This window comes from Anomaloglossus baeobatrachus, chromosome 8, assembly GCF_048569485.1.
Source record: "Anomaloglossus baeobatrachus isolate aAnoBae1 chromosome 8, aAnoBae1.hap1, whole genome shotgun sequence".
Classification (NCBI taxonomy): domain Eukaryota; kingdom Metazoa; phylum Chordata; class Amphibia; order Anura; family Aromobatidae; genus Anomaloglossus; species Anomaloglossus baeobatrachus.
In genome coordinates, this window is record NC_134360.1 from 56,302,295 (window position 1) to 56,320,401 (window position 18,107).

The following is an 18,107-nucleotide window of genomic DNA, read 5'->3' on the forward strand; positions in this document are numbered from 1 at the left end:
GGACTTTGTTAGTGTTTTTTATTTCTAATAAAGGATTTTTCGGATGTGTGTGTTTTTTAACTGTAATTTACAGATTAATCATGGAAGGAATCTCGGGGAGACGCCTGACATGATTAATCTAGGATTTAGTGGCAGCTATGGGCTGCCATTAACTCCTTATTACCCCGATTTGCCAACGCACCAGGGTAAATCGGGAAGAGCCGGGTACAGTCCCAGAACTGTCGCATATAATGTATGCGGCAATTCTGGGCAGCTGTTGGCTGATATTGTTAGGGTGGGGGGCTCCCCATAACGTGGAGCTCCCCATCCTGAGAATACCAGCCTTCAGCCGTATGGCTTTATCTGGCTGGTTTTAAAAATGGGGGGAACCGCACGCCGTTTTTTTTAATTATTTAATAAATAATTAAAATTAATAATTAAAATTAATAAATAATTAAAAAAAACGGCGTGCGGTTCCCCCCATTTTTAAAACCAGCCAGATAAAGCCATACGGCTGAAGGCTGGTATTCTCAGGATGGGGAGCTCCACGTTATGGGGAGCCCCCCACCCTAACAATATCAGCCAACAGCCGCCCAGAATTGCCGCATACATTATATGCGACCGTTCTGGGACTGTACCCGGCTCTTCCCGATTTACCCTGGTGCGTTGGCAAATCGGGGTAATAAGGAGTTATTGGCAGCCCATAGCTGCCAATAAGTCCTAGATTAATCATGTCAGGCGTCTATGAGACACCCTCCATGATTAATCTGTAAGTTACAGTAAATAAACACACACACACCAGAAAAAATCCTTTATTAGAAATAAAAACACACACATATACCCTGGTTCACCACTTTAATCAGCCCGAAAAAGCCCTCCATGTCCGGCGTAATCCAGGATGATCCAGCGTCGCATCCAGCGCTGCTGCATGGAGGTGATCGGAGCCGCAGCAGACACAGCCGCTCCGGTCACCTCCACACAGCAAATGAACACAGCCGCGCGATCAGCTGCTGTCACTGAGGTTACCCGCGGCCACCGGTGGATGCAGCGGTGACAGCGGGTAACCTCAGTGACAGCAGCTGATCGCGCGGCTGTGTTCATTTGCTGTGTGGAGGTGACCGGAGCGGCGGAGTCTTCTGCAGCTCCGGTCACCTCCATGCAGCAGCGCTGGAAGCGACGCTGGATCATCCTGGATTACGCCGGACATGGAGGGCTTTTTCGGGCTGATTAAAGTGGTGAACCAGGGTATATGTGTGTGTTTTTATTTCTAATAAAGGATTTTTTCTGGTGTGTGTGTTTATTTACTGTAACTTACAGATTAATCATGGAGGGTGTCTCATAGACGCCTGACATGATTAATCTAGGACTTATTGGCAGCTATGGGCTTCCAATAACTCCTTATTACCCCGATTTGCCAACGCACCAGGGTAAATCGGGAAGAGCCGGGTACAGCCCCAGAATTGTCGCATATAATGTATGCGGCAATTCTGGCCAGCTGCTGACTGATATTGTTAGGGTGGGGGGCCCCCCATAACGTGGGGCTCCCCATCCTGAGAATACCAGCCTTCAGCTGTATGGCTTTATCTGGCTGGTATTAAAATTGGGGGGAACCGCACGCTGTTTTTTTAATTATTTATTTATTTATTTTACTGCACAGTATAGACACGCCCACCGGCTGCTGTGATTGGGTGCAGTGTGACACCTGTCACTCAGCGTGGGGGCGTGTCTCACTGCAACCAATCATAGGCGCCTGTGGGCGTGGAAAGCAGGGAATATGAGATGGCTGTGTACAGAGCACAGCGCGCCGGCCGGTATAAAGGCTCGGTCACGCTGTGCAGGCCGGCCAATCACTGCAATTCCACAACTAACAGGGCTGTGGCATTGCAGTGGTCTGCCAGCCAATCCCTGCATGAGGGCTGGCTCTCAAAAGAGCGCCAACATGCAGGGATGAAGACCACGAGTAAAGCACGAGTATTGCAAAATTACTCGGTACCCGCCGAGCAGCCCGAGTACAGTGATACTCGTGCGAGTACCGAGTAGTTACAAGCATGCTCGCTCATCACTAATGATAACATTCTGTGTACGGTAACCACTAGGGGGAGCTCCCTGTACACAGAGATACATGATAAGATTCTGTCTGCAGCCACCACTAGGGGGAGCTCCCTGTATACAGAGACACATGATAACATTCTGTGTACGGTAACCACTAGGGGGAGCTCCCTGTACACAGAGATACATGATAAGATTCTGTCTGCAGCCACCACTAGGGGGAGCTCCCTGTATACAGAGATACATGATAATATTCTGTCTAAAGCTTTGCATCAGAAACATGAATTGGGGAAGGATATAAAGATATAATAGGATAACAATCCTCATAGAATGTTGGATTTTCTAATAATATGGAGATAAAGGCACAGAATTCTTCTTTTATGGTCTTTTGCTTTTCCTTTGGTTGGGTCCAGGCATTGATTGTTGGAGGCTGTTGATGACATCTGATCTATTCTGGGTGATATATTCTCACCCTCATATTCTCCTTTACACTTGGGAACGTCTCCGTGTCCATCAATGGTTACATATAGTCATAGCCCTGGCCACACACCAGACCTGTGTCACATCTACACCCGGAAGGTGCGGAGCAGTCTCCTTTCCACCTGGTATTATCCTTCTGCTCTCGGCTTATGAAATCTTCAAGTCTCGGATTCCTCTTATTTGATGGGGTTATAGTTTGCTGAGGAACATGAGCAGAGCGGTGTGGAACTCCTCCGGTCTGTCCATGTAACACGCGTGTCCGGCTCCCTTGATGGGGCTGAGCGTGTGGTTCGGCAGGCGCTGCAGGCTCTCCAAGGACTGGCTGCCCAGGTTCAGGTCCTCGGTGCCGTACACGATGAGGGTGGGCACCTGCGGGTAATGGAAAGATGTCTTAAGGACATGAGATATAGGATACTAATTTACGCAGGTGATTGAGGTGGACTGAATGTCATGAAACAAACACCACCAACCTCTCTATCATGGAGGTTGTCACCATCCACCGCGTTATGGACGTCACTGAATCTACAATTAAAGGGAAGCTCCACATTCAGCGCTACCAGACGGCTGACATTACCTGGATCGGCTGGTACTGCTGCGGTTTGAAGCTCTTGGTTCCCACAGGAGCAACTGGAACAAACCCCCTAATCCGCTCTGGGTGCTGCAGGAGGCAAGGTAATGAGAAGAGGCCACTCATGGAGGGACTAACAATGACCGGCTGACGTGTGCCCAGCGCATCCATGACATGGAGGAGATACTCAGTGCGGCCCTTCTCCGAAGACATAGGCTGAGCTTGGAGGGATTCGCCATATCCTAGAAATCAGGACACAGATATTAAAGACAAAGTGCATGCAGGCGGTATATCCTGCAGTACACGGAGCGTGCATACGGTATATCCTGAAGTACACGGAGCGCGCATACGGTATATCCTGCAGTACACGGAGCGCGCATACGGTATATCCTGCAGTACACGGAGCGCGCATACGGTATATCCTGCAGTACACGGAGCGCGCATACGGTATATCCTGCAGTACACGGAGCGCGCATACGGTATATCCTGTAGTACACGGAGCGTGCATACGGTATATCCTGAAGTACACGGAGCGTGCATACGGTATATCCTGAAGTACACGGAGCGTGCATACAGCATATCCTGCAGTAAACGAAGCGCGCATACGGTATATCCTGCAGTACACGGAGCGTGCATACGGTATATCCTGAAGTACACGGAGCGTGCATACGGTATATCCTGAACGCAATCAGAAACCAAGTTTCAAAGAGTATAAAAGCTCTTAATTTTATTACAATTAGATTAAAATACAAAACAATGACAATATTATATCGATATAAATAAGCAAAAAAAAATCGCCAATTCATAGGTCTAAAACCCAAAATATACCAACATCATATAGAAAAGGTTTTTTAATTCATTATAATATATAGAGCGCTATTTTAGGCTATGTGCGCACGTTGCGCAAATACATGCAGTTACGCTGCGCTTTGTAGCGCAGCGTAACTGCATGCGTCCTGCGTCCCCTGCACAGTCTATGGAGATTGTGCAGGGGCCGTGCGCACGTGGCGTTTTAGAGCGCAGCGCTTCGGCTATTGCCGAAGCGCTGAGTTCTAAGAAGTGACATGTCACTTCTTCCGTGCGCTTTGCCGGCAGCTCCTGCTCTGTCTATGGCAGGAGCTGCAGGCAGAGCACATGGAATCGGCTTCACTATGGACATTTCTGCAGCGAATTAAAGCGCACATGTGCTCTTCAGATCGCTGCAGAAATGTCTGCAGTGAACTGTACGCAACGTGCGCACATAGCCTTAGATGTGTTTTATTCCAAAATTGAATATTACTACCATCTAGTGGTGAAATAATTAATAGCATGTAGCTTATATCCAAGGTCATCAGCTTTAGATAATTCTAGTAAAAAAATAGAGCTTTAAAAGTGCAAAAAATAATAAATAGCATTAATACATCTGCACTATCAAGAAAATTCAAAAATAATATTATAGAACAATACAATGACATTGATATAAGACTACTTACTGCAGAGCGGTATTTGGATAGACCTGATACCTCGACACGTGTTTCGTGCTATAACTTCTTCAGAAGTGTGTGCATGCAGCATATCCTGCAGTACACGGAATGCGCATACGGTATATCCTGCGGTACGTGGAGCGTGCATACAACATATTCTGCAGTACATGGCGCGTGCATTAAGCATATTTTGCAGTACGCGTAGCGTGCATACAGTATATCCCGCAGTACATGAAGCATGCATACAGCATATCCTGCAGTACACGGAGCGTGTAAACAGCATATCCTGCAGTACAAGGAGTGTATAGCATATCTTACAGTATGCAGAGTGTGGATACAGGATATTTTGCAGTACAAGGAGTGTGACAATGAATATAGGTATTAGAAATATCTACATAATGGTAAACATGTACAGTATATATCGAATACAATTATGTATATATAACCAGCAGACCATAAGGACTATCATATGCCGAAACACTCCAGTCAAACAAGGAAGAAAAGAAAGCGATCATGTGGTCCAAAAATCAGTAATCTTATTAAAAGAAAAGGTGACAGGGAGAAAAATACGGATTACATCACTGCAGACACTAGGTCCAAATGCATCTAAGATGGTGATGGAAATATCATAGTATAATGCCCAAGGCTGCAAAAGGTGGTCACATGTATATAAGAACCGCATGACTGTGGAGGAGCAGAATAGTGTTAAACAAACAGGATAGAAAATACATAATCCCATCAAGACATTGATAACACTACCTAGGTATTAGTGGATGCAGTGTAAATGCACCCGATGCGCATTTCGGTGTAAACCTTCGTCAGGAAGCGTCCATGGGCATTATACTAGGTTTCTCTTCTACTTTCCATTCACTGCCTTTAGATTTAGTATTGGCACCTATTAATAGTATATGGATGATATCTTGTTAATTTCAGGTGTCTATTACTGGCATATTATGTACTTAATGGAAATTAGATATTCTGTCTTTGCTGCAATTGGTTTGCACCTTTTCTGTTAATAGATCTATGAATATTTTGACGTACTCTTTCTCAGGCTTCCTATTATGTGTCCTTCCTGCATGGATTAATTAATAATTGATAATATCTCTGTGTCCCATTGTTGGACTCCATGCATAAAGTATACCTTATATTAAGGATTTATTCCATCTCTATGAGTATGTTAGAATTACAGCTATATTAGTGTTTTTTCCCGTCAATTACTGAATGTGATGTATGCAGTCTAATGATATTTCCATCACCATCGTAGATGCATTTGGACCTAGTGTTTGCAGTGATGTAATCTGCATTTTTCTCCCTGTCACCTTTTCAGTACAAGGAATGTGCATACAGGATATCCTGCTGTACACGGAGCGTGCATACAGCATATCCTGCTGTACACGGAGCGTGCATACAGCATATCCTGCTGTACACGGAGCGTGCATACAGCATATCCTGCTGTACACGGAGCGTGCATACAGCATATCCTGCTGTACACGGAGCGTGCATACAGCATATCCTGCTGTACACGGAGCGTGCATACAGCATATCCTGCTGTACACGGAGCGTGCATACAGCACATCCTGCAGTACACGAAGCGTGCATACAGCACATCCTGCAGTACACGAAGCGTGCATACAGCACATCCTGCAGTACACGAAGCGTGCATACAGCACATCCTGCAGTACACGAAGCGTGCATACAGCACATCCTGCTGTACACGAAGCGTGCATACAGCATATCCTGCTGTACACGAAGCGTGCATACAGCATATCCTGCTGTACACGAAGCGTGCATACAGCATATCCTGCTGTACACGAAGCGTGCATACAGCATATCCTGCTGTACACGAAGCGTGCATACAGCATATCCTGCTGTACACGAAGCGTGCATACAGCATATCCTGCTGTACACGGAGCGTGCATACAGCATATCCTGCTGTACACGGAGCGTGCATACAGCATATCCTGCTGTACACGGAGCGTGCATACAGCATATCCTGCTGTACACGGAGCGTGCATACAGCATATCCTGCTGTACACGGAGCGTGCATACAGCATATCCTGCTGTACACGGAGCGTGCATACAGCATATCCTGCTGTACACGGAGCGTGCATACAGCATATCCTGCTGTACACGGAGCGTGCATACAGCATATCCTGCTGTACACGGAGCGTGCATACAGCATATCCTGCTGTACACGGAGCGTGCATACAGCATATCCTGCTGTACACGGAGCGTGCATACAGCATATCCTGCTGTACACGGAGCGTGCATACAGCATATCCTGCTGTACACGGAGCGTGCATACAGCATATCCTGCTGTACACGGAGCGTGCATACAGCATATCCTGCTGTACACGGAGCGTGCATACAGCATATCCTGCTGTACACGGAGCGTGCATACAGCATATCCTGCTGTACACGGAGCGTGCATACAGCATATCCTGCTGTACACGGAGCGTGCATACAGCATATCCTGCTGTACACGGAGCGTGCATACAGCATATCCTGCTGTACACGGAGCGTGCATACAGCATATCCTGCTGTACACGGAGCGTGCATACAGCATATCCTGCAGTACATGAAGCGTGCATACAGCATATCCTGCAGTACATAAAGCGTGCATACAGCATATCCTGCAGTACATAAAGCGTGCATACAGCATATCCTGCAGTACATAAAGCGTGCATACAGCATATCCTGCAGTACATGAAGCATGCATACAGCATATCTTGCAGTACATGAAGCGTGCATACAGCATATCCTGCAGTACATGAAGCGTGCATATAGCATATCCTGCAGTACATGAAGCGTGCATACAGCATATTCTGCAGTACATGAAGCGTGCATACAGCATATCCTGCAGTACATAAAGCGTGCATACAGCATATCCTGCAGTACATAAAGCGTGCATACAGCATATCCTGCAGTACATAAAGCGTGCATACAGCATATCCTGCAGTACATAAAGCGTGCATACAGCATATCCTGCAGTACATGAAGCGTGCATACAGCATATTCTGCAGTACATGAAGCATGCATACAGCATATCTTGCAGTACATGAAGCGTGCATACAGCATATCCTGCAGTACATGAAGCGTGCATATAGCATATCCTGCAGTACATGAAGCGTGCATATAGCATATCCTGCAGTACATGAAGCGTGCATACAGCATATTCTGCAGTACATGAAGCGTGCATACAGCATATCCTGCAGTGGGACACTCGGTAGTGTAGGACCCGAACATGCAGGGACCCGCTGAAGCCCGGGGCACAGTATGTTCTACCTGGTAAGTCGATGGCCACGGCCCGGTATCCGTGCTCAGACAGGATCTGCAGCGTCCCCAGCTCTTCCCAGGTCTTCGATGTGAACATGCGTCCGTGCAATAACAGCACCGGGAACCTAGAAATCAGAGATAGGAGTGAATACAACATCGGGACACGGACGACAGTCACCGACCCTCACTGCGCCTCGTCTGTCAGCAGCGCACATCACAGGACAAACTCGTGTGAACGGCGGCTTAAAAACTAGTCGTGAACTATCGTTAATATACAAGCGCCATACTGACAGACCCTAGACCGGCCCCATGGACATGTCAGACCCCGATACTACCTCTCTGCTGCGGCCCCCTCCAGGCTGCTCCTCGGCACAGCCTCCCTGTAAAAGGTGGGCCAGTCCCCGGATAGGGTCGCCGTCCGCACAGTAAAGTTCATGTTGTCCTGGGGTTCAGCGCGGGGGACCTCAGCTTTGGGCTCCTCTCGTTCAGGCCTTGCGGTGGGGAGAAGCAGGTAGATCAGGACTGACAGGGACAAGATCAGGACTAAGACGACGAATTTATGGCGGCCCAGACCCATAATGGTGAGAGATCTGCAGAGAAACCATTGAATGCACAGAGGAGGATGAGTGTTGTGCTTCCAACAGCTGCAGGCGTAGCCCCCTCCCCCGACTCCTCCTCCACCAGGATCTGAGCACGAGGAGGACAACCCCCCTCATGTCCCGAATCATGTGACTGAGGATCATTCCTGCGCAGGAGTAGAAGTACCCAACCTGAACCCACCTGAGTCTAATCCTCATTATAGATTGTAAGCTCCTGTGGTCAGAACCCCTCCTCTTGTATCTACACTGGAGATCAAAATTAGAGAACAATGTATGAGCACTCGCTTTTTTCAGAAATAATGTAATCTACATTGATGAACATTTGGAGGTTTCCTGTAAGGGGTGCACCATGCAACAAGAACAGGGTTTTACAAAAGATCCAAAGTTTAGCAACATAAAACCTTTATTTTCCCCAAAACATGATGATCATAATTAGAGAACAGCAATGACTGTAGCACAGAGAAAGATTATAAGCAAATGTTCTTCAGGTAACAACAGTCACCGATCAGTAGGACGTGCACCGGCTGTCGCTGTGAATGACATCTGCAGCCACAGGACATCACTAGTCTCTCTCACTGCTCTGGTGGGATTTTGGTCCACTCTTCTTCCAGTCTCTTCCACAGTTCTTTGACTGTTGTGGGTTCTTGGCCATAACTTTGTCACCAAGGATTTTCCAGAGGTTTTCTATTGGGTTTAGATCAGGACTCTGGGCTGTGGCCATTTCATTGTTTCAGTGTTTTCTGTTTCTATGGACTGATTTCCCGGTTTTGCTGTGACAGGGAGCATTGTACTGCATGAAAATTGCGGCTGATTGAGTGATGAACACAAGTAAGGAGCCATGTGTTGTGTATAAGGTTCTGATCCACACTTGCATTCACTCTGCCATGTAGCTGTATGAGAGGTCCAACTCCTGCTGCAGAAAACATCCCCCAAACCATGACCCTTCCTCCACCACCTTTCACTCACTTCTTAACACACTTTGGGTTCAGTCTTTCCCCAGTTTGTCGATGAACATAATGTTTCCCATCAGACCCAAATAAATTACACTTGCTTTTATCACTAAAATGAACTGTGGACACTTCTCCTCTGTCCACATAACATGCTCCTCACCAAAGAGCAGTCTAGCCTTGTGATTCTTTCTGATAATGAGAGGTTTGGTCACTGCAGAGTGGGATTTCAGTCCAAATGCTATAAAACGTCGTGACACTGTTTGACAAGGCAGATCCTTACCCTGTTCAGTGATGAACTGGCGAGGAATTCCAGCTGCAGTGATGAAATGACACATGGAGATTCTCCGCATTATCCTGTCCTCTGTTGCATTTGTCTTTTGAGGGTGACCAGCTTTCTTGGGGGACTTGAAAGAGTTTGTGATGTTGGAAAGATGCAATATTCTTGAAATTACAGACTTGAAATAACCAACGTCTCTTGCTATGGCTGATAGGGTCACCCGTTTGGCCTTCCTCTGGATAACCTGCTGCAGCAGGGTTTCAGTCACTTTGGAACAGCACACCATTTTTGCAGTCAGTGGAAACTGGAAAGTTCGGCTGCCAGTTACATACTGTAGGGTTTGTCAGATAATTAAGGAAATTAGCACCAGGTGCCAGATCAACACCAATAACTTGTAGGTATCTGAAAGTGTTCTCTACTTTTGATCCATGTTCTTTTTCATGTATCTCATTTACATTTTTATTATGTGCTTTACAATTAATTTAATTTTTGAAATAAGCTTAAACGAGTTTCCTCATGTGAGGATATAATCACATAGGACGACACAATGACCGCAACATATAGGAAATTGTGTGTTGTTGTCTAATTTTGATCTCCAGTGTATAGATTGTAAGCTCCTATGATCAGGACACCCACTCCTCGTTTACCCCTTGTATCTTGTATATCCTATGGTCTTACATATCCCCCACCTCTTGGGCAGTGCTGTGCTGTGTTTCTCCTCCTGTGTCCACTGGAGGGAGTGCTGTGCTGTGTTATTCCTCCTATGTCTGCTAGGGACAGTACTGTGCTGTTATTCCTCCTGTGTCCTCTGGGGGCAGTGCTGTGCTGTGTTATTCCTCCTGTGTCCTCTGGGGGCAGTGCTGTGCTGTGTTATTCCTGTGTCCTCTGGGGGCAGTGCTGTGCTGTGTTATTCCTCCTGTGTCCTCTGGGGGCAGTGCTGTGCTGTGTTATTCCTGTGTCCTCTGGTGGTAGTGCTGTGCTGTGTTATTCCTCCTGTGTCCTCTGGTGGTAGTGCTGTGCTGTTTTATTCCTCCTGTGTCCTCTGGTGGTAGTGCTATGCTGTGTTATTCCTCCTGTGTCCTCTGGAGGGAGTGCTGTGCTGTGTTATTCCTCCTGTGTCTGCTGGGGACAGTACTGTGCTGTTATTCCTCCTGTATCTTCTGGGGGCAGTGCTGTGCTGTGTTATTCGTCCTGTGTCCTCTGGTGGTAGTGCTGTGCTGTGTTATTCCTCCTGTATCTTCTGGGGGCAGTGCTGTGCTGTGTTATTCGTCCTGTGTCCTCTGGTGGTAGTGCTGTGCTGTGTTATTCGTCCTGTGTCCTCTGGTGGTAGTGCTGTGCTGTGTTATTCCTCCTGTGTTCTCTGGTGGTAGTGCTGTGCTGTGTTATTCCTCCTGTGTCCTCTGGTGGTAGTGCTGTGCTGTGTTATTCCTCCTGTGTCCTCTGGTGGTAGTGCTGTGCTGTGTTATTCCTGTGTCCTCTGCAGGCAGTGCTGTGTTATTCCTCCTGTGTCCTCTGGTGGTAGTGCTGTGCTGTGTTATTCCTCCTGTGTCCTCTGGGGCAGTGCTGTGCTGTGTTATTCCTCTGTGTCCTCTGGGGGCAATGCTGTGATGTTATTCCTCCTGTGTAGTCTGGGGGCAGTGCTGTGCGGTGTTATTCCTCCTGGTAGTGCTGTGCGGTGTTATTCCTCCTGTGTCCTCTGGTGGTAGTGCTGTGCTGTGTTATTCCTCCTGGTAGTGCTGTGTGGTGTTATTCCTCCTGTGTTCTCTGGGGGCAGTGCAGTGCTGTGTTATTCCTCCTGTGTCCTCTGGGGGCAGTGCTGTGCTGGGTTATTCCTGTGTCCTGTGGAGGCAGTGCTGTGTTATTCCTCCTGTGTCCCTTGGTGGTAGTGCTGTGCTGTGTTATTCCTCCAGTGTCCTCTGTGGACAGTGCTGTGCTGTAATTCCTCCTGTGTCCTCTGGGGGCAGTGCTGTGCTGTAATTCCTCCTGTGTCCTCTGGGGGCAGTGCTGTGTTATTCCTCCTGTGTCCCCTGGCAGCAGTGCTGTGCTGTGCTGTAATTCCTCCTGTCCTCTGGGGGCAATGCAGTGCTGTGCTGTGCTGTAATTCCTCCTGTGTCCTCTGGGGGCAGTGCTGTGCTGTAATTTCTCCTGTGTCCTCTCGGGGCAGCGCTGTACTGTGCTGTAATTCCTCCTGTGTCCTCTGGGGGCAATGCTGTGCTGTGCTGTAATTCCTCCTGTGTCCTCTGGGGGCAGTGCTCTGCTGTGTTATTCCTCCTGTGTCCTCTGGGGGCAGTGCTGTGCTGTGTTATTCCTCCTGTGTCCTCTGGGGGCAATGCTGTGCTGTAATTCCTCCTGTGTCCTCTGGTGGTAGTGCTGTGCTGTGTTATTCCTCCTGGTAGTGCTGTGCGGTGTTATTCCTCCTGTGTTCTCTGGGGGCAGTGCTGTGCTGTGTTATTCCTCCTGTGTCCTCTGGGGGCAGTGCTGTGCTGGGTTATTCCTGTGTCCTGTGGAGGCAGTGCTGTGTTATTCCTCCTGTGTCCCTTGGTGGTAGTGCTGTGCTGTGTTATTCCTCCAGTGTCCTCTGTGGACAGTGCTGTGCTGTAATTCCTCCTGTGTCCTCTGGGGGCAGTGCTGTGCTGTAATTCCTCCTGTCTCCTCTGGGGGCAGTGCTGTGTTATTCCTCCTGTGTCCCCTGGCAGCAGTGCTGTGCTGTGCTGTGCTGTAATTCCTCCTGTGTCCTCTGGGGGCAGTGCTGTGATGCAATTCCTCCTGTGTCCTCTGGGGGCAATGCCTTGCTGTGCTGTAATTCCTCCTGTGTCCTCTGGAGGCAGTGCTGTGCTGTAATTCCTCCTGTGTCCTCTGGGGGCAATGCCTTGCTGTGCTGTAATTCCTCCTGTGTCCTCTGGGGGCAGTGCTGTGCTGTAATTCCTCCTGTGTCCTCTCGGGGCAGCGCTGTACTGTGCTGTAATTCCTCCTGTGTCCTCTGGGGGCAATGCTGTGCTGTGCTGTAATTCCTCCTGTGTCCTCTGGGGGCAGTGCTCTGCTGTGTTTTTCCTCCTGTGTCCTCTGGGGGCAGTGCCTTGCTGTGCTGTAATTCCTCCTGTGTCCTCTGGGGGCAGTCCTGTGCTGTAATTCCTCCTGTGTCCTCTCGGGGCAGCGCTGTACTGTGCTGTAATTCCTCCTGTGTCCTCTGGGGGCAATGCTGTGCTGTAATTCCTCCTGTGTCCTCTGGGGGCAGTGCTCTGCTGTTATTCCTCCTGTGTCCTCTGGGGGCAGTGCTGTGCTGTGTTATTCCTCCTGTGTCCTCTGGGGGCAATGCTGTGCTGTGCTGTAATTCCTCCTGTGTCCTCTCGGGGCAGTGCTGTGCTGTAATTCCTCCTGTGTCCTCTGGGGGCAATGCTGTGCTGTAATTCCTGCTGTGTCCTCTGGGGGCACTGCTGTGTTGTAATTCCTGCTGTGTCCTCTGGGGGCAATCCAGTGCTGTATTGTAATTCCTCCTGTGTCCTCTGGGGGCAGTGCTGTGCTGTATTGTAATTCCGCCTGTGTCCTCTGGGGGCAGTGCTGTGCTGTGTTACTCCTCCTGTGTCCTTCTGGGGGCAGTGCTGTGCTGTATTGTAATTCCTCCTGTGTCCTCTGGGGGCAATGCTGTGCTGTATTGTAACTCCTGCTGTGTCCTCTGGGGGCAGTGCTGTGCTGTGTTACTCCTCCTGTGTCCTCTGGGGGCAGTGCTGTGCTGTATTGTAATTCCTCCTGTGTCCTCTGGGGGCAATGCTGTGCTGTACTGTAACTCCTGCTGTGTCCTCTGGGGGCAGTGCTGTGCTGTACTGTAATTCCTGCTGTGTCCTCTGGGGGCAGTGCTGTGCTGTACTGTAATTCCTGCTGTGTCCTCTGGGGGCAGTGCTGTGCTGTGTTACTCCTCCTGTGTCCTCTGGGGGCAGTGCTGTGCTGTACTGTAATTCCTCCTGTGTCCTCTGGGGGCAATGCTGTGCTGTACTGTAACTCCTGCTGTGTCCTCTGGGGGCAATGCTGTGCTGTACTGTAATTCCTGCTGTGTCCTCTGGGGGCAGTGCTGTGCTGTACTGTAATTCCTGCTGTGTCCTCTGGGGGCAGTGCTGTGCTGTGTTACTCCTCCTGTGTCCTCTGGGGGCAGTGCTGTGCTGTACTGTAATTCCTCCTGTGTCCTCTGGGGGCAATGCTGTGCTGTACTGTAACTCCTGCTGTGTCCTCTGGGGGCAATGCTGTGCTGTACTGTAATTCCTGCTGTGTCCTCTGGGGGCAGTGCTGAGCAGATAAGATTCTTATAGTTTTGCTTCCTGTCTGAACTCTATTCCTCGGCTTTCCCTTCAGGACAGGAGGTAGGAGCCGCTGCTTGTTGCTGTTCATTACTGCTATGCAGGCACAGTCCGCACAGAGTCAGCTCTGCTGCATGCAGCGCCTGTACAGTCACTGCTCTGCTCACTTCATAGTCATCCTATGATTTCTGCAGCAGACCTGATGTGGAACTATAACTCTCAGCATGCACTCTGGGAGTTGTAGTTCCCTGATACCTGGGCAGGGGCTGATCTGCCTGTTCCTTATAGACTGTGCAGATAAACCTGCCGTTCAGGATGGGAAAGCTGGATGTGATGTGAAGGCGGTCATATTGGTGGCCCCCAGGCTTTCGGAGGGGTATGGAGCAGATTTGGGAATTGCTCTTTATGCGATTGTCTTTCTTTTCTAGCGGGTTCATATTTCATGTAAGATGAACCTTGTGTACAGGTGCGCTGTGCGGAGTGCAGGCTGTGCCTCCGGATTTCACCAGGTGACGCCCTATTCTGCTGGCGCTGGGTGTATATATATCTATATACTGTCCTGTAGAAGTGTAAACATACATGTATATACCCTGACACACAGACATGTGCACTTATCAGTACGACCCTCCTGTAGTGACATCAGATAAGTGGCCGCCTGTCCTGGTTGATAGCGCCTGCAGCGGTAATGGCGGCTGTCGCTTATATTGAGGCTGATAAGCTGCAGGTTATTGACTTGTGCTGGTGCCAGTGGCGGAGGCGTGGTGTCACCTCTACCCCGTGTTACCTCTGCCCCGGTGCGCCCCTTTACTGCTTTTATTGTTGCTATTTTGCTTACTTTAGACAAATATATAAACCCACAGAGCGCCGCACTCACCACCAGCTACGCCTACACCCCAGCCTGTTGTACCTCCATAGCTCTGTTCATCCTGAGCCTGCTGGTTCATGAACTGAAAGAACGACAGTGAATTCTGAACCTCACCCACATGGGATAGCGGTAACTCACAGGATATTTGCGCTGTTATTTCCCAGGTGACAGTGGCTGCAGTCATGGCAGACAGTCAGGTACAGGAGGGCTCCATCAGTGCTTTGGGGCAGACATTATTTTTCCGTGAGGTGGTTCCGGCACAGACGTCTTCCAGGCCGCCCGTCCTCCTACTGCATGGCATCAGATTCTCCTCCAAGACCTGGGTGGAGCTGGGGACTCTGCACAAGTTGGCGGCTGCAGGACATCGCGCTGTCGCTATTGATCTGCCAGGTAAGATAGACACCCCCAACCACTGGGGGTCTGCACCTACCACTAGGGGGAGCTCCCTATATACAGAGATACATGATAAGAACCTATGTACAGCCACCGCTAGGGGGAGCTCCCTGTATACAGAGATACATGATAAGATTCTGTCTGTAGCCACCACTAGGGGGAGTTCCCTGTATACAGAGATAGAATGTTATGTATTTCTATACAGGGAGCTCCCCGTAGTGGTGGCTACAGATAGAATCTTATGTAGCTGCAGTCACCACTAGGGGGAGCTCCCTGTATACAGAGATACATGATAAGATCCTGTCTGCAGCCACCACTAGGAGGAGCTCCCTGTATACAGATACATAAGATTCTGTCTGCAGCCACCACTAGGGGGAGCTCCCTGTATACATAGATACATGATAAGATCCTGTCTGCAGCCACCACTAGGGGAAGCTTCCTGTACACAGAGATACATGATAAGATCCTGTCTGCAGCCACCACTAGGGGGAGCTCCCTGTATACAGAGATGCATGATAAGATTCTGTCTGTAGCCACCACTAGGGGGAGCTCCCTGTACACAGAGATGCATGATAAGATTCTGTCTGTAGCCACCACTAGGGGGAGCTCCCTGTACACAGAGATGCATGATAAGATTCTGTCTGCAGCCACCACTAGGGGGAGCTCCCTGTTTACAAAGATACATGATAAGATTCTGTCTGTAGCGACCACTAGGGGGAGCTCCCTGTATACAGAGATACATGATAAGATTCTGTCTGTAGCCACCACTAGGTGGAGCTCCCTGTATAGAGAGATATATGATAAGATTCTGTCTGTAGCCACCACTAGGGGGAGCTCCCTGTATACAGAGATACATGATAAGATCCTGTCTGCAGCCACCACTAGGGGGAGCTCCCTGTATACAGAGATACATGATAAGATTCTGTCTGTAGCCACCACTAGGGGGAGCTCTCTGTATACAGAAATACATGATAAGATTCTGTCTGTAGCCACCACTAGGGGGAGTTCCCTGTATACAGAGATACATGATAAGATCCTGTCTGCAGCCACCACTAGGGGGAGCTCCCTGTATACAGAGATGCATGATAAGATTCTGTCTGTAGCCACCACTAGGGGGAGCTCCCTGTACACAGAGATGCATGATAAGATTCTGTCTGCAGCCACCACTAGGGGGAGCTCCCTGTTTACAAAGATACATGATAAGATTCTGTCTGTAGCGACCACTAGGGGGAGCTCCCTTTATACAGAGATACATGATAAGATTCTGTCTGTAGCCACCACTAGGGGGAGCTCCCTGTATAGAGAGATATATGGTAAGATTCTGTCTGTAGCCACCACTAGGGGGAGCTCCCTGTATACAGAGATACATGATAAGATTCTGTCTGTAGCCACCACTAGGTGGAGCTCCCTGTATAGAGAGATATATGATAAGATTCTGTCTGTAGCCACCACTAGGGGGAGCTCCCTGTATACAGAGATACATGATAAGATTCTGTCTGCAGCCACCACTAGGGGGAGCTCCCTGTATACAGAGATACATGATAAGATCCTGTCTGCAGCCACCACTAGGGGGAGCTCCCTGTATACAGAGATACATGATAAGATTCTGTCTGCAGCCACCACTAGGGGGAGCTCCCTGTATAGAGATATATATGATAAGATTCTGTCTGTAGCCACCACTAGGGGGAGCTCTCTGTATACAGAAATACATGATAAGATTCTGTCTGTAGCCACCACTAGGGGGAGCTCCCTGTATACAGAGATACATGATAAGATTCTGTCTGTATTCTCCACTAGGGGGAGCTCCCTGTATACAGAGATACATGATAAGATTCTGTCTGTATTCTCCACTAGGGGGAGCTTTCTATGTTCAGAAATTTGGATCTGAAGATCAGTGGAAAGAGGCTGTGATATATGAATGTAACCTAGTAGAGATCCCCTTTAAGCTTCACTTACATCCCTGAATGTCACTGGTGGCACCTCCTCTGTGATTCTGGGTTTGGCTATCCATCTTTCTTATGATCCCCTCTTGTTTTATCCTTTTTCTAGGTCTGGGCTGCTCGGCAGAGGCTAAGGCCCCCAGCCCATTAGGGGAACCAGCACCTCCCGGCTTCATAAAAGACGTCTTGGATTCTCTACATATGGTCCCAGCGGCGATCATCAGCCCCTCGCTCAGCGGCATGTACTCTCTTCCCTTCGTCCTCAATAACCCACAAAGTGTCGCTGCGTATGTGCCGGTCGCCCCCATCTGTACAGACAAGTTTACGGTGCAGGATTATCACCGCGGTCAGGTAACTAAATGCAGACGTGACAACCAGGTGTGCAAAGAGTCAGCGGTTGTCAGACTGGTCGCTGGTGGTGGCCGCAGCTTATAGGGGACATATCTGGGGACTCTGTGCAGTCACAGGCTCATGTCCACCTCTTTGCTTTACAGTTTCCGGCCCTGATAGTTTACGGTGACGGCGATGAACAGTTAGGAGAAATCTCGCTGCGCAATTTGGGGAACCTTCCCAATAGCCAAGTGTTCTGCATGAAGGGCGCCGGACACGCCTGCTACCTGGACGACCCCGACGCCTGGCACCGCCGCCTCCTGGAGTTCCTGGGCAGCCTGAAATGAGGAAAATCGACTCGTCCTTATAACGTGATCCTTAAAATGAAGCCCCCCGACACAGACTGATCACTGAGCAATCGCCCCAGAAATAATCAGCACCTCCCCCGATCAGAAATAAAGAGATTTATAATGAGCCAATGTGCTGTGTGATGTGAATATTAAGGGGGGGGGGAAGGGAGTGTCAGACAGACTGAGGGGGGTGTTGGATGGACAGAGAGGGGATATTAGACAGACGGACGGGGGTGTTGGATGGGGGAGGGTGTTAGACGGACAGAAGGGGAATGTTAGACGGATGGGGGTGTCAGGCG

General features: G+C 49.2%; 2 protein-coding genes across 3 annotated transcripts; one reads left to right on the forward strand and one right to left on the reverse strand.

Annotated features, from left to right (window-relative positions):
* Positions 1-1,743: 1,743 nt before the first annotated feature.
* Positions 1,744-8,486, reverse strand: LOC142249775 (protein ABHD14A-like). Its single transcript, XM_075321635.1, has 4 exons — positions 8,151-8,486; positions 7,825-7,940; positions 3,083-3,318; positions 1,744-2,877 (listed from the first exon to the last, which is right to left on the reverse strand). The coding sequence occupies exons 1-4, from the start codon at positions 8,390-8,392 to the stop codon at positions 2,698-2,700; spliced, it is 774 nt and encodes a 257-aa protein (XP_075177750.1). The 5' UTR covers positions 8,393-8,486; the 3' UTR covers positions 1,744-2,697.
* On the forward strand, positions 7,801-17,932 carry LOC142249776 (putative protein-lysine deacylase ABHD14B). 2 transcript variants are annotated; one of them, XM_075321636.1, is made up of 4 exons: positions 7,801-7,827; positions 14,960-15,185; positions 17,238-17,479; positions 17,623-17,932. In XM_075321636.1, the coding sequence occupies exons 1-4, from the start codon at positions 7,816-7,818 to the stop codon at positions 17,803-17,805; spliced, it is 663 nt and encodes a 220-aa protein (XP_075177751.1). In that variant the 5' UTR covers positions 7,801-7,815; the 3' UTR covers positions 17,806-17,932. The 2 variants fall into 2 exon arrangements, with proteins under 2 accessions (XP_075177751.1, XP_075177752.1); XM_075321637.1 differs by lacking the exon at positions 7,801-7,827 and adding an exon at positions 13,919-13,993.
* Positions 17,933-18,107: the final 175 nt, after the last annotated feature.

What these genes read in the sequence shown, in the direction of transcription:
- LOC142249776 (XM_075321636.1), top strand. An exon ending in TGTCGCTATTGATCTGCCAG is followed by an intron (nt 15,186 to 17,237) that starts GTAAGATAGACA and finishes TCCTTTTTCTAG; the next exon opens with GTCTGGGCTGCTCGGCAGAG. An exon ending in AGGATTATCACCGCGGTCAG is followed by an intron (nt 17,480 to 17,622) that starts GTAACTAAATGC and finishes TTTGCTTTACAG; the next exon opens with TTTCCGGCCCTGATAGTTTA.
- LOC142249775 (XM_075321635.1), bottom strand. Translation starts at nt 8,392, where the DNA reads ATGGGTCTGGGCCGCCATAAATTCGTCGTCTTAGTCCTGATCTTGTCC. An exon ending in GAGGGGGCCGCAGCAGAGAG is followed by an intron (nt 7,941 to 8,150) that starts GTAGTATCGGGG and finishes TCTGATTTCTAG; the next exon opens with GTTCCCGGTGCTGTTATTGC. An exon ending in AGCAGTACCAGCCGATCCAG is followed by an intron (nt 2,878 to 3,082) that starts GTAATGTCAGCC and finishes CATTACCCGCAG; the next exon opens with GTGCCCACCCTCATCGTGTA.